Below are 14383 nucleotides of genomic sequence, written 5' to 3' on the forward strand. Positions count from 1 at the left end.
TTCACTGTGCAGTGCCTTCAAGCAAGCACTTTCAGGAACCAATACACAATTAGATGTGCATTAGTTCCAGACAAAGAGCTGTTGTTTCAGCCATACAGGGGAGGGCATATGGCTGCTCCACGATCAGTGTCATCACACTCTGCTTTGTCAGCTGGGAACTAAATGAAGGTGAAAATCACCACCTGACGAAAAGAAGCTAACCTGGGAAAGAGGAGGGGAGATTCTTTGTATACCCTGACAATTATTTTTTTTCAATAATTGCCTACTATTTTCCTACTGCCTCAAAGTACTTTTTTCCCCTGTGTTCCTCAAGGGTAATTAAATTATTTTTTCGGGTGGAAAGTCAGACAGTTGACTATGGTGGCCATGAGAGGGCAGCCAATGGATACAGAATGCAAGTGAAGTAGAAGGGCACTTCAGGAGGTGGACTTGACAAAGCCTAAATGCCACAGCTGGCTGAGGAGTTTGCATGTGGACAAGAAGTGTCGCTGCTGAGCTAAGAGGAAACTCACAAGAAGGATGGGGAGGGGTATCCTGCAATGGGAGAACTGGAAAAGCTTTGTGGTGATACTTGGGCTCTAGTCAAAAGGAAATTGGAGGGTAAAAAAACATGGTAGTATTAGATAGGAGTAGACTTACGAGAGGAAAGAGAAGATCTCTGTTACTGTCAGGTAATGTGGAATCATCCACTGAATTATTCATGTCCACCTTAAGATACACAGGATCCTTCAGACAGTTTCTTATTTTAGCTAGGCATCTTGACTTATTCTTATGACCAAAACCTGCTACTAGAGAACCAGCTTGTCCTCCCAGCATAGAAAAGTAACTTGTTCAGAGAAAAATAATACACTATATTCCTGGAGAAGTTTTCATGCACGTGTGAAAAATCCTAAGTATGTTCCCCTTTCTGTAGCCTTGCACTGGCTACTCTCTGTAATTAAAAAATTACACTTTGTGTTTGTCTTTTATATTTCTTTCATTTCAACAGCTATGTTACAGAAAGTGGCTCCTGGGATGCAGTTTTTAATTGGACCAGTTTAAAAGCTAAGCCAAGGCTCCCAGCTGGATTATTACAAGCACAAGAGTTGATCTGGTTTAGAATGTCAAAATGAAAAGGCTGGGCAAGATGTACAGCTTCAGGCTTAACATCCAGTTTTCCTTGAAATAAGCATGAGTTTAAGTGACTAGAAAACATGCCCACCTTGAGGAAACATGCTGAGAAGTTCAGGTGAGGAGGAACTGCATGAAGACTAATGAAGAAACTCTCTATAGCACTGGGATGGATATGTTTGGGTGTCACATTTCTGTAGATAGAACCCAGCTTCATTCAAGCCTGAGACAGAGGAAGGAAGGAATTATAGGTTGGAAAAGACTTCTTGGATCATCGAGTCCAACCATTTCCATCTGCCACTAAACCATGTCCCTGAGCACTTCGTCTACCTGTCTTTTAAACACCTCCAAGGATGGAGACTCAGCCACCTCCCTGGGCAGCCTCTGCCAGTGCCCAATGACCCTTTCTGTGAAAAAAATTTTTTTTGATGCCCAGCCTGAAGCTCTCCTGGCAGAGCTTGAAGCCATTCCCTCTTGTCCTGTCCCCTGTCACTTGGGAGAAGAGGCCAGCAACCTCCGCTCTACAACCTCCTTTCAGGTAGTTGTAGGGAGCTATAAGGTCTCCCCTCAGCCTCCTCTTCTCCAGGCTAAACACCCCCAGCTCCCTCAGCCATCCCTCATAAGGCCTGTTCTGAAGCCCCTTCACCAGCTTCGTTGCTTTTCTCTGGACTCGCTCCAGAGCCTCAACATCCTGCTTGTGGTGAGGGGCTCAGAACTGAACACAGGATTCGAGGTTGTGGTCTCACCAGTGCCGAGTACAGAGGGAGAATAACCTCCCTGGACCTGCTGGTCACGCCGTTTCTGATACAAGCCAAGATGCCATTGGCCTTCTTGGCCACCTGGGCACACTGCTGGCTCATGTTCAGTCGCTGTCAACAAACACCCCCAGGTCCCTCCCCTCCAGGCAGCTTTCTAGACAGACTTCTCCTAGTCTGTAGCACTGCACAGGGTTGTTGTGCCCCAAGTGCAGGACCCGGCACTTGGCCTTGTTAAACCTCATCCCATTGGACTCAGCCCAGTGGTCCAGCCTGTTCAGATCCCTTTGCAGAGCCTCCCTGCCCTCCAGCAGATCAACACTTCCACCCAGCTTAGTGTCGCCTGCAAACTTGCTAAGGGTGCACTTAATGCCTTCATCCAGGTAGTTGATAAAGGAAGAAAGGAAGGAGGGAAGGAAGGAGGGAAGGAAGGAAGGAAGGAAGGAAGGAAGGAAGGGAGAGGTATTAGTCTACACTATCAGCTCTTCATGGTTTTGATAAGAATGCTGTTACTGAATCATATGTTTCCCTTTTGGTCAGATGAGTTGGTAAGAGTGAAACTGTCTATAAGAAAGTAAATTAAAAACAGATCAGAGATTAAATCCCTATGGGATTTTTTTTTTTCTTTTGGACTTTGGCTGTTCCTTTTAGGCATCTTCAGCTTTTGTAATCATTTTACTTAATCCTTGACAGCTGCAGGCTTCTAGATTCTAGAACTGGTCAAGTTTTGCTATGACTTTTGGTATCACAAATTTCTATGTTGGGAGTTTGACGTTTCTCTTTTTTTGTGCATCTCTGTCACCAAAAGACAGAACCAGTTGTTCATCTTTCTGGCTGCAGCTACTGTAACACTAGCCCAGTGTTAGGGGTGGCAGTATCGACTTCTGCTATTAGCATTCACGGACTGAAGCTTGTTGCAGTCTGGTCCTGTATACACCACATCCAAAGGATTTTGCTAACAATACCAGTGCTGAGCTCTTAAGTTTCTGAGACTGTTTCAGAACAGACATCTGTAGCAACAGCAGCCTCCTTATGAAACAAGTCATGTGCAAGGTCTATTAGTCATCTGAGCTGTGTGGGTTGATATTTTAGACTAGGGAATTCAAACAGTAGTGGCTGGATATTTATTTATTTATTAGGAAGCTGTGTATAAGCGAAGCAGCAAAAAACCACAAAAGATATTACTTCAAGCTAGTAATTTAGGCTGTTTAGTCAGTGGCTGTGCTTATAGCCCCATGCCTGGAGGTGTTCAAGGCCAGGTTGGATGAGGCTTTGAGCAGTCTGATCTAGTAAAAGGTGTCCCTGTCTATGGCAGGGGGGCTGGATCTAAACGATCTTTAAGGTTCTCTCCAACCACAACCATTATATGATTCTGTGATTCTATGGGATAGCTTACCCTGTTCTAAGATAGATGTCTAAGCCAGGTGGAATAAATCCCATTCTAGGGATACCTCTAACTCTCTGGTAAGAGTCTGACCATGGAAACAATCAGTGTAAGCCCTGCAGCTTGCTTTTAGACAGCTGAAGGTAGAGGCAATGAACCCATCAAACATGTATCTAAATCCTTTTGCTAGTTCAGAGCACAGACTACATTTGCTTCATGGACAAGCAGGGTGAGCTTGGGTCTGCTTGCCAGGCTGTTTGCACACGTCCTTAATTCGTCCTGACCTTCTCATGGATAAGCACAACGTATTTCTCCTCAGACAAATACGGCAGCAGGCAGAACCTTCTTGCAAATTGTCCCAGAATACTCTCTGGGTTTGAAACTTGTTTTGTTTTATTGAATGCTGGATGCAGAAATGGTCTCACTAATGCTTATATAGGGACAGTACTACTTCTAGATGATAATCCTCTGCTTATATTCAGAAAGATGCCCCTAGCTCATCCAGACACAGTTCTGTATTAGGAGATTATTTGGTCAGTTTTATTATCTCACTTTCAGAAAGATTCGGAATGAATTGCTACTTTCTGAAACAATGCCTCATCCTGAAATAAAATACATCTTCTATGAGCATAATAACTATTTTAAAATCTGATACTATTCTTGAAATCCAGTATTATTTTAAACACAGGCAAAACCACTCTTCTTGTTTAGCATTTTTTTTATCCTAGGAGCCTTATTTGCTCTTGAGATCTTTATTTAATTTAAACTCTAAAATCCCTATAATTAGTAGATGAATAAATAGTTTCTCCTCCTGCAGATGTGGCGTGTAATTTTGAGCCTTTTGCAACAGTTCCCAAAGGTTCCTAAGTCAGACTGGAAGCTTGCCTGTGATAAATAAATATAAAAGTTAAGATGTATAGAACTAAGAGGTCTGCAGTATTATTCACAGGGAACTGCAGGCAGGTTTTTATGTAATTTTTTCCACTCATGGACATTCATTGACCTTTCATCTATGATTCGTCACTGTAGAAAGAAAAGATGAAAATGCAACCTGCTGAACTTTTTGCTTTATCGGGGCTATGAAATCTTTCACTCCCCTATAAAACACCCGTCAGATCAAATGTCACAAACAGAAAAACTATGGCTAGCACAGCAGATCCACCAACTTCAGTAAGTACATGCCACCAGCCCTGAACCTCTACTATTAGATCTTACATCTGGATCTTTGAAGTAAGTGAACAAGATGCAAGAGCCCGTAAAAACCACATGGCACCACTTTGCTTATTGTAATAAAGACACAGAAAAGAATTTTTTGATCTCCTATGTTAGTTTGCTGATGATGCTGAAAAACGTGAGGGAGCACCAAGGGTAAATGCGAGCAATAAAACCCACTAAGTAGACTGAAGAAGTATCAATTCAGTGTAGTGAAACAGGAAATGCCAAGAGACCAATCAATCAATTAAAATAAGATGCACAAGTAACTGCAGACCTGCGTGTGGCAAGTGTTTTTTTCCCTGTACTTCTTTTTGGTCCCAGTTCAGCAATGCATGCATGGAAGTGCCTTACTGCATCAAGACCAAAGGCATTTAAATCACAAATGAAAAGACAGTCTACAATTAAATGCAGATGATAGGTTTAGGGACGCAGATTAATCTGTGATCAACAAGATATGTTTTATTGATCAGTAAGGGGCATGAAAGATGATTCTTAGAAAGTTATTTCTTTCTGCTTCCACTTCAAATTCATTGACAGCTGTATTTTACTTATATTCTTCTTTCATCTTATTGTTCAATGTTGGCAAAGACTAGAATGTTAATTTTAGTGTTTATTCAACAATAATATATGAAAATGAATTTGATATGCTTCTCTATATGAATGACATTCTACTACTGAAATTTATTAATCAGCACATTCTGCTCCATCAAAACTAAATTTTTGGAGGAAGAGGAGGGGAGGAGGTGGAGAGGCAGTTTGGAAAAATGCAGTACAGTGGGCTGACTAAACCTGAATACGTAGTCTTTGAAAATGCAGATACCAGTGTAATTCAAATCATACTAATGAGATACAGAACAGTTATATGCAATCATAATTACAATTTATATACCGTCAATATTAATAGCAGTGTCTGTTTGAGAATACAGTTTTAAAATAGGTACATACAACTTTATTAAGTATAAAAAGACACCGTGCAGAGCACAATACAATATATATAATCTTTAGTTCTGGTAGTTCTCAAACTTCACTATCTTAATTGATATTATCACCAATGACCATTGGATAGAATTACTTCTCTGTATAAAATGAGGCTTCTCTGGATGAATTCATGCTGTTTGGTTTTAAAAATACAGTGATTTCCTTTCAATGGCTACTTACATTAATCAAACACTGTCAAGACTGTTGGCTAGCCTGCATTTGGTTTCTAACATATGCTATAATATTGCCCATTTCCCTTATTTTCCTCTGCCTCTCTGTTTAAGAATAGAGCTTTCAAAATATTAATTGCTTCTGACTTTGTTACAAGTTAACAATCAGAACACTAGTTCAGACCATTTCTACATTCCTCTACATTACCAAACTTCCACTGACATCAGATGGAATTTTCAACATGCAGGGACTGTACGGTTCTTCCCTAAGCTCCTTTTCTCACCCAGTCATTTCTAATGAAGCATAGAAAGCATGCTGAAAATTATTAATTTTTAGAATTTGGGGTCTCAATTTTCTTATTTTCTTCAAAGTAGATGACATTTATAGCCTTCCAGCTTTGATTATTTTCTTTGGAAAAGCAGACACGTAAACTTACAAACTTAGTTATATATTTTGTTTGCACATTCCAATTTGGTTTGACTGAAAAAAAAAAAGAAGTCAGAACTCTTAACTTCAAATTGATTTAAATAATAATGTGCAAGTCTTAAAGAAAAAAAACACCTTATACTTCCTCCTCTCTAAAAATATATTAACATTAGACTGGAAATAAATTAAAGAATACAGAAAAGCTGAGATTATGCTATCACAGTAATATCTGCCAAACAAAGCTTGGTCTTTTGCTAACATTAGCTTACTACATTTGCAATACATGCTAAGCAAAGACCCTACTTCTCTAACAGGTACATTCAGACAATATATATTTTATGGAATAAATATATAATATATCCAGTTATAGATTTCTGAATAGTAACTATAATAGATCCAAGCAATACCTACGTTTAAAAATACAGTTCTAGGATTCCCTAACTTTTCTACTAATAAAATTAAAATTGACCTAAAACTTTCTCACTCTGTTGATGTGTAATAAAATATATGGAAACACCAAGAGTAAAAAGCCAATTGCTTCTACAAATGGAATACTTTATAAATATAGTAAATTGCTATTTCCAGAGGGAAAATTGAAAATTATAAACAGGAAGTTAGGTTAAAACAGCTCTATAGTACAAAGTGGTTATGAAGTGTGATGTATGAGTTTGATGTCTGCGGCAAAATTTTGAACTGATGTAGCTGTTCATTTCTGGAGATAACTGTGGAGAAAGATTCTGGCCCCAAAAGCAGCCAATCTTGATCTCCTTATAAACAAAACTTTCAGTGACGAGAGAAAGCCAGCTGGCCAATTTGTCAGAGTAAGGAGTGCAAGATTAGATCAAACAGAATTATTTGGAAACCCTGGACTTCTCTGCTTCGTAGGGTTTACCTATCATACTGTTCTCATTAAGAACAAAGTCACAGAAGTACTATGTGTCTGTGACTACCATATGCTGGAAAGCCTTATCATGAAGGTACCTTCCCTACAGCTGGCTTAACTACATTATCCTTGTCCTGCACATTCTCCAGATGAATTCTGTTTCGTGTTCCTGTAGTTGTTTCCTTTTGCTGGAATACTGAAGTACAGCTCTGGTTGCTTGATTACTGAACTCTTGATCGAGGCTTTTTTTTCCTTGAGAATAACCTAGAATTCAAGAAACAAATTTCTCAAAGCAAGCACAAGGAATTCTGGAATTAAGTTACTGGCTGTCACTACCTGCCTTTCTTCTCTTTCAGTTTAAAGGAAAAAATAAAATCTGTAAAAATACCTTACTGGCTCATGAAAAGACTCAAGTAACTGAAAAAGTGAAAAATTTCATGTGAGACTGTGCCATTTGTATGTTTGTCTCCTGCAATGGAACCGCTTTACAAAGATACCCAAAACTTACCTCACCAAATACCTTTCTACACCTCCTGCCTGAATTGAGGCTCTGAGATGGGATTCAGATCCCACTCAGAGCCTTTGTTCACATCAAGAAAGCTGGAATTTTATTGGTCACAGGACAGGGGTCTGCAAGGTCAATGTTTTCCCCTAAATATCAACAGAGGTCTGTGTCAACATTAATACCAATGAAACTGCCACAGGGAGCTTCAGTTCCTGACCATCTGGGGACTTTCTGAGCCACTTGCAGACTTACTGGTACAAGCATCCTGTTTGGGAACAGCTGGTATGAGATGTGGAGCATGAGAATGGAAGTTATTGGGACATAATTGTATTCATGTCACAAACTGTCAGTGATTTCAGAAAAACCTGCCTGTATGGAATCTCCATACCTCACATTCCACGTGTTTTGACTACGCTGGGAAACTTGCAAGTCTCTTGGAAGCTATTGTAGTACTGAATATCAGTCAAGAGTGAATGAAATGCTTCCGACCAAACTGGAGATGAGAATTAAGCACTTGTAGGTTCCCTGCAGAGGAACCACAGAGTGAAGTTTGGGTTCCTTGTAGCAGGGAAGGGACTATGAAGACTTTTCTTCACATACCAACAACAAATCTTGATGTTCGGTTGTGGAGTGGCAAGAGACTAGTTAAAAACACATTAAATTGTGTCTAAATCTGGTAAGATATTCTTATGTGCCATAAATGCTCTGGTTTTTTTAATTAAAAACTGTTCCCAGGAACCACAGACTTCCTATGCAGCCTTGCTTGCAGGTAAGCCAGAGCTGCATGGTAGCTATTGATCTCTGGGTTATTAGTCAGAAACTGGCTCCAGAATTTGTTAGAGCCTTTCACCTATTTTCAAAATGCACTTTTACTGGGACAGACTTATGGAAATACACTAAAGAATGGGTTGTCCTCATCCTCACTGCAGTGAGTGCTTGACACGGCCCCAGGGGCACATCCAGCCCTATGACTATCCAGCCCCATGACTATCCAGCCCTGGGCTACCCCTGCCCTACCGACACCCCAGGACCCCACGTCAGCCTTGCCCTGGCTGGCCACAGGACCCACCAAGCCAGGTCCACCCACAGGCCACATCCCAGCCTGTCCCTGTTCCCAGGTTGTGCCCTGATGGACCACCAGAGCCCAGGAGCTGCTGGCCCAGGCAGGATGCCATCAGTGGGCTTTAGGGAAGACCAATGAATCCTCTCACCTACGACATGTGGTTTTGCTGTGTAGTTTGCTGCTGTTGCTGCTGCTGAATGAGCAGTTGCTGCTGTTGCCGGCGCCTAGCTGTTCTTAGTTTTTCAAAGCGAGCCTCCATCTCCTCCAGCACCTTGGGAGTGTAGCGTACCACCAGCTTGACGCTGTCCTTAGCTGCCTTCAGTAGCTCCACTGCCTTCTCATGGTGCTCTCCTTCCACACTCTGTGAGCAGAGAGAATAGATTTAATAACAAAAATGCTGCTTTGATCTAGAACTCTCTCCTCTTTTTCATACAGAAAGGCTGTTGGGGTTTTAGGAAGTTTCCATACCTTACATTTTTCAAGGGACCATTAAGGGGAAGTGCTGAGTTAAGTAAGATTTATGCACTACCGGGAATATATTAATTTTTGTATTTTAAGTAATCCAATTTTGCTTTAGGTTGCGTTATAAATCTAATTTCTGATATGCGTGAAAAGGAGGTGAAGCACTCAACAAACTTTATGCAAACAAAAATAATGTTAAACAACTCAAATCCCACAGTAAAACCCCAAACAATCTGTTTGCAAGGCACAAAAATAAATATTTAGATGTTGCTAAGAAATGAATAAATTAAATTACAGCTACTTTCTTACACCCTGGCTGTGTTTGGATCCTGCAGGGAACGTCATGTGGTGATGAAGCAGTCACTGAGCTGCAGGCGAAGGAGCACTCCCGCTGCTCCTGGGGCCAACCTGCATCTTAGAGAGTTAATGGCATTGCTCACATGTTTAACATTTATGTGATGCAGGTTCTCTATTGGAAATAAACTAACCTTAATGTGGTTAGTTGTAAGCAATCAAACACTAACAACTGAAACATTGGAAGTTCTTGCTGCGGGAATATATATTTCCCCTCCCTTTCTGGAAAATGGTTTGTAGTAAGATGATACCTGCTGTGAAACTAAAAGTATTCCCAAAGGGGCTCAAGCTCTGATTTCTATGCCAACATAGTTTGAAACAGTAAATCTCCAAAAGGGGGAGGTGATTCAGCTGTGAGGAGTATTTAATTTCTACCATTAAGTGGACTGAGCAGAGTGCCTTTTCAGGCATGTGTGGATTGTCCCACACCTTACGAGAAAAGGAGAAATTTTCGAATGGTGTACGACTGCCCACATGTGTTGTAGGATATATTTCAGCAAACAAAAGTATCTCTGCACAGAAAAAGTAGACCACACAACTAAGCTCTTTACATGGATTTTAGACCATTCAAAAAATAAGTAATTTTCTTCCCACATAAATTATATCAAAGTTTTACTACATGCTGTGTTTTATAAGTCTTACGTACACCACACTGTTTAAAATGAAACTATACTCATAGGCCTCCAAAGAGAAGCAGCAGCATAGCAGCATTCAAAATATTTGAAGTTCAATTGATGCTAAAAGAATAATTTAGCATTGTTACAGCAACTGTCAGAAAAAAATCTATTTTCATCTCTCCTATCTGACTGAATAGCATTGTGCAAGAATAAGAATTACTTCTGATGTGGCACACTATGAGCTAGAAATAATGACTTAGAAGTTTCAAAACGGAGACATAGTACACATATACATAAATAACATAAGCAACACGATTCAGGCTTGCCACCATGCTAGTTACCTTCCTGTCTCCTATTAAATATCCTTCAAGGTATTAATCCAAATAAGTATTTCATGACTGGGTCAAATAACTGGACTCAAGACTTTCTACAGAAATGTTAAGATGCTTCAAAAATATTAATCTAACTTAGAGAAGTGATGAATGTCATTTTAGGTGCTGAAATGATTACCAGAAAAAGAGGAAACCTTTAAATAAATATAAATTTGATTGTTGAGAGAGAAAAATGACTTCACGTTTTAGAACTGTATGTTAATGCAATTCCTCCAGTAGGTCTCCTATTCCAAGATCTTCAAGAAAATTCATCATCTGTGATGTCCAGAGTAGTCAGAAATTGTGATTGGGATAAATCTGCTGTATAAACACTGCTACCAAAAGTAATTTGGAGATAAGAGAGTTTCCTTAGAAAGACTAGAAAGAGAGAAAATTGTTGTTGGATAAAAAACAGTGAATGTATCTATTGCTCCAAAGAAAGCTAAAATAAAAATCTATAGATGCACAGCGTGTTTTGAGAAATTGCTTTAATGAACAAGACACAGATACAAATTAAAACCTTTTCCCCATGTCCCGTACCCCATAACCACTTGGTATTAAATGAGGCGATCATACAGCAGATAACTTAGCTATCTTCTATAACTCACTGCTTTGCGAGAGGATGATACTGGCTTTTGTAAACACATTTCTCATCTTGTTAGGAACTTTATAGAACTTGGCATTGTTTCGTATTTCATTTTCTGCTTGTGAATTGTGGTCAGTGTGACGCAGTATGGGCATTCAGAGGAAGCAACACTGTTGTGATGAGTCTTGCTGTAGAATGGTATGAACTTCTAACAGGCTATGAACAAAATCCCAAGCTACATGAAGTAGCTAAAATATTAATTAGCTTTCAAAGAGTTGGATGATTCTGACACCAATAAGAAATTTTGATTGTATTTGTTTTTTTAGGGGAATAATAAAATGAAGTTTAATACTTCATACAAACTTAGTACTCTATATTTAATTCATGACTGCCTGTTTTCTTTCACATTCGCCTCCGGTCTTGTTCTTCCAGTTTGCAGCCAGTATTTTCTAATTATAAATGAAGGGTTTGACTCTGTTGCTATCTAGGTCAATGGAAAACTCCCATTGACTTGAATAGTAATGATACAGAATTAAGCCTAAAGCTGTGAACCATAACAAAAGAGGGGAAAATAACAAAAGCATAGTAAAAGATAGTGGTGCTAAATACAAATATTGCTCTCCAAACATACCTAACTCAGGTCTTAACAACCAAATTCAGCTGCTATTATATGGTCGCCTCACTTGCTCTTAACATCTTCATGACTACTCGGCTCTGTATTTCCAAGGCATCACAGATGCTTCATCTGCATAGCTGTAGGTGCACAACTTAAACAGAAGAGCCCCTTGGAGCAGGGAAAAGAGCTTATACCACCAAAGTTGTTTTGCTCTTTGATTTCTTCCACTCCTGCAAACTTCTGAGGCTGTGCTGGCCAATGACACCCGCTGCTATCTGTCATGCCTGTATGAGGGATTTTGCTGACTGGACCACACTGGTTGGGACATTATGAGTCTCTGACACTTATGTTACTTTAGAACCACCCACCAAACGTGGGATTGAATATCTTTATTTAATATGTAAATAAATTCATATATACTTGTATCTGTATTTGCCTTATTGCACTGGCAGATTGCATCAAAAAAAGGGATGCAAAGTACTGTAGAGACAAGTACAGTTGAAAGAGCTGCAGAAATGGTGTGAGGAAACCCCAACTGTATCCACGCTCACAGACTTGTCATAAATATAAAAGAAAATAACCCCACTCTTTAGCAGACAAAAAAGAGAATCTGATTGTTACTCCACAAGTAAGCAAATGCTTGGGTGAGAAATTAGCCATTATAAAACTGTTTTGAATTCCTTTCTGTATCTGACTCACACCAGGTATGTGACAAATGCAGAATCTTTGCCAGATATGAAGAGCCACCGGCAAGTGCCTCTGCTGAGCCATCCGCAGGGCTTACTGCTTTCAATTTCCTTTACTTTTAGGGGGTGTGGGACAAAAGGGCATAAAAAAAGGCCCACCATAATGAGAAAACACTTTTTCAAACATCCGGTGAAACAGCTCAAGGAACAATCATACCAGTCATACTGGAATAACAAATCTGGATTCTGAACACACAGCTCTAATTTTATGTTGATAATTACAAAGTTGGATAACCACCAACTTCAGAGCACATGTTACAGATATTTCATTTTCATTTCATGTTCCACTGCTGAGCCGTCTGTTGTATTGTACATACTCCGTATTATTTGCTTTTCTCCAGCTAAATTGAGAGAAGCACAGAGAGAACTAGTCTTAGTGAACAATGTTAAATTTAGACCTTTCTCCTCCTGCCTCAAGCTGTCTGCAAACAAATTACCACTTCTATAATTTTTGCCTTTTTACGAATTATATTGTATGAGCTTAATTCAACCCAAGACTGGTTTATGAGCAGTTGCTCATAGGCATAATTTCAATTGCAACTGCAATTCAATTCAAATTATGTTGTTTAGAGTCTGAACACAAAAAAAAATTCTGTTGCATCTGAAACAACTTTGTCCTGTGCCTTCATGCAACCGGGAATTTTATATTGTGGGTTATTTTGCTACATTAGGTAAACATATGTTCTAGAGCACATTCATGCAACTTTTTAACAGAGTACCATGAAACAGAGATGACAAAAGAGTCAAATTTAATATATCTTGACACTTGATGGTTCACCACTTTCCTTCCTGGTATTTGACCAGGCATTGTTGACAGTGATAGGATTTTTCAAGAACCATACATCATTTAGTATATATATAGCTCTTTTTATCTGCCTTTTTATTCACCTATTGAAAGAAGTGCTGAACAACAACAATATTATTTGATCTACTTCCAATCAGTGAAGTTCAGGCAGTTTACTTATTCAGTTCATTTCTTTTTCCCTGAGACTAAATGATCTTTTCGGTGTGATTTCTTTTTTTTGTTTTCCATCTTTCCTTTGTTGTTGTGTACTGGAGTAAGAAAGCTTCCAGACCTGTTGTTTCTTTTTTTGAGAACACAGTTGATAGAAAAAGTGGTAAAAAGTCTGTCTAAAGCATTGCACTGATATTTTGTTACAAGAGAAAGGGAACAGCTATTGTTGAGAGAAACAGAGGACAACATGAAAGCATGTAGAAACCAGCATTTTTTTCATTCTTTATGGGCTGGCAACAAAGAGGAAATTTAAGTTGGAAAGTCTTATGTTTATGACTGGATTCAGGAATTGCTCCTACGTGCCTTTAGTGTATTTAAATATGAAATTCAGATGGGGATTTTGCATGTAAAAGGATTATGTTTTCATTAAGAGACGTGTAGGGTTATATGAATGAGTATGCTTACCCTTTCAATACTTTACACTCCCTTATAAAAGGGAACAAAAAGCAAAATGAAAGGCAGAATGTGACCCATATCATGTAGTCAGTGCTTTATTTTTCCTCTCTATTCCAACAGTCCTTTTATTTTTACCTCCACACTGACATTCACAGTGGAAACACTGCAAAACATTCCACCCTGAAGCACTTACATGAAAAATGACTACGTAAAAACTGTACCTTTTTACTGAAAATATACGCTCCCTGTATATGTTGGTTTGTACAGATGATTTCTCTGACAAAGATATGATCTCTGGATGAAAGAAACCTGGAATGTACCTTCCATTGCAAATCAGCACCAAATGTGCTTATCAAATTTGTTTTGATTTTATGTGTTCAAATACTCTGAAGGTGACAAGGCTGTACAAGTGCCACTGAGGCATCACGGTGCCTGTAAAGGCCTGGGTGCCTCAGAGGCTGTGAAGTGCAAGAACCACAAAGCCTGTTATTATGCTTTTACAACAAAAGAAATTTGCAGAGTTATCAATTAAGAAAGATGTAGCTTCCTTGGAAATTAAGCATGTGGTGTGAATGGAAACGAAGCTCTTCAAGCACCCTCCATTACAACAGAAATTGTAACGGCACAAATTTGTCGATGCAGCTTTGCCTCACTGCACCACAAATGCACACTGAAGGTCTCTCACAGAGCTAGTGTTCTTTTTGTTTCACGTGGCTGCATTTTAAATCAT

At 39.3% G+C, this 14383-nt stretch overlaps 1 protein-coding gene across 1 annotated transcript in view; it reads right to left on the reverse strand.

The window, feature by feature from the left end:
• Positions 1-5059: 5059 nt before the first annotated feature.
• The window catches only part of LIN7A (lin-7 homolog A, crumbs cell polarity complex component), a 51381-nt gene continuing 42057 nt past the window's right edge, over positions 5060-14383 (reverse strand). Inside the window, exons 5-6 of the mRNA XM_069858386.1 lie at positions 8639-8851; positions 5060-7186 (exon numbers count right to left, since the gene is read on the reverse strand). Of these exons, the coding sequence (XP_069714487.1) occupies positions 8639-8851 (213 nt within the window). The 3' untranslated portion in view covers positions 5060-7186. The remainder of the gene's footprint in view (positions 7187-8638; positions 8852-14383) is intronic.

This window comes from Phaenicophaeus curvirostris, chromosome 1, assembly GCF_032191515.1.
Source record: "Phaenicophaeus curvirostris isolate KB17595 chromosome 1, BPBGC_Pcur_1.0, whole genome shotgun sequence".
Classification (NCBI taxonomy): Eukaryota; Metazoa; Chordata; class Aves; order Cuculiformes; family Cuculidae; genus Phaenicophaeus; species Phaenicophaeus curvirostris.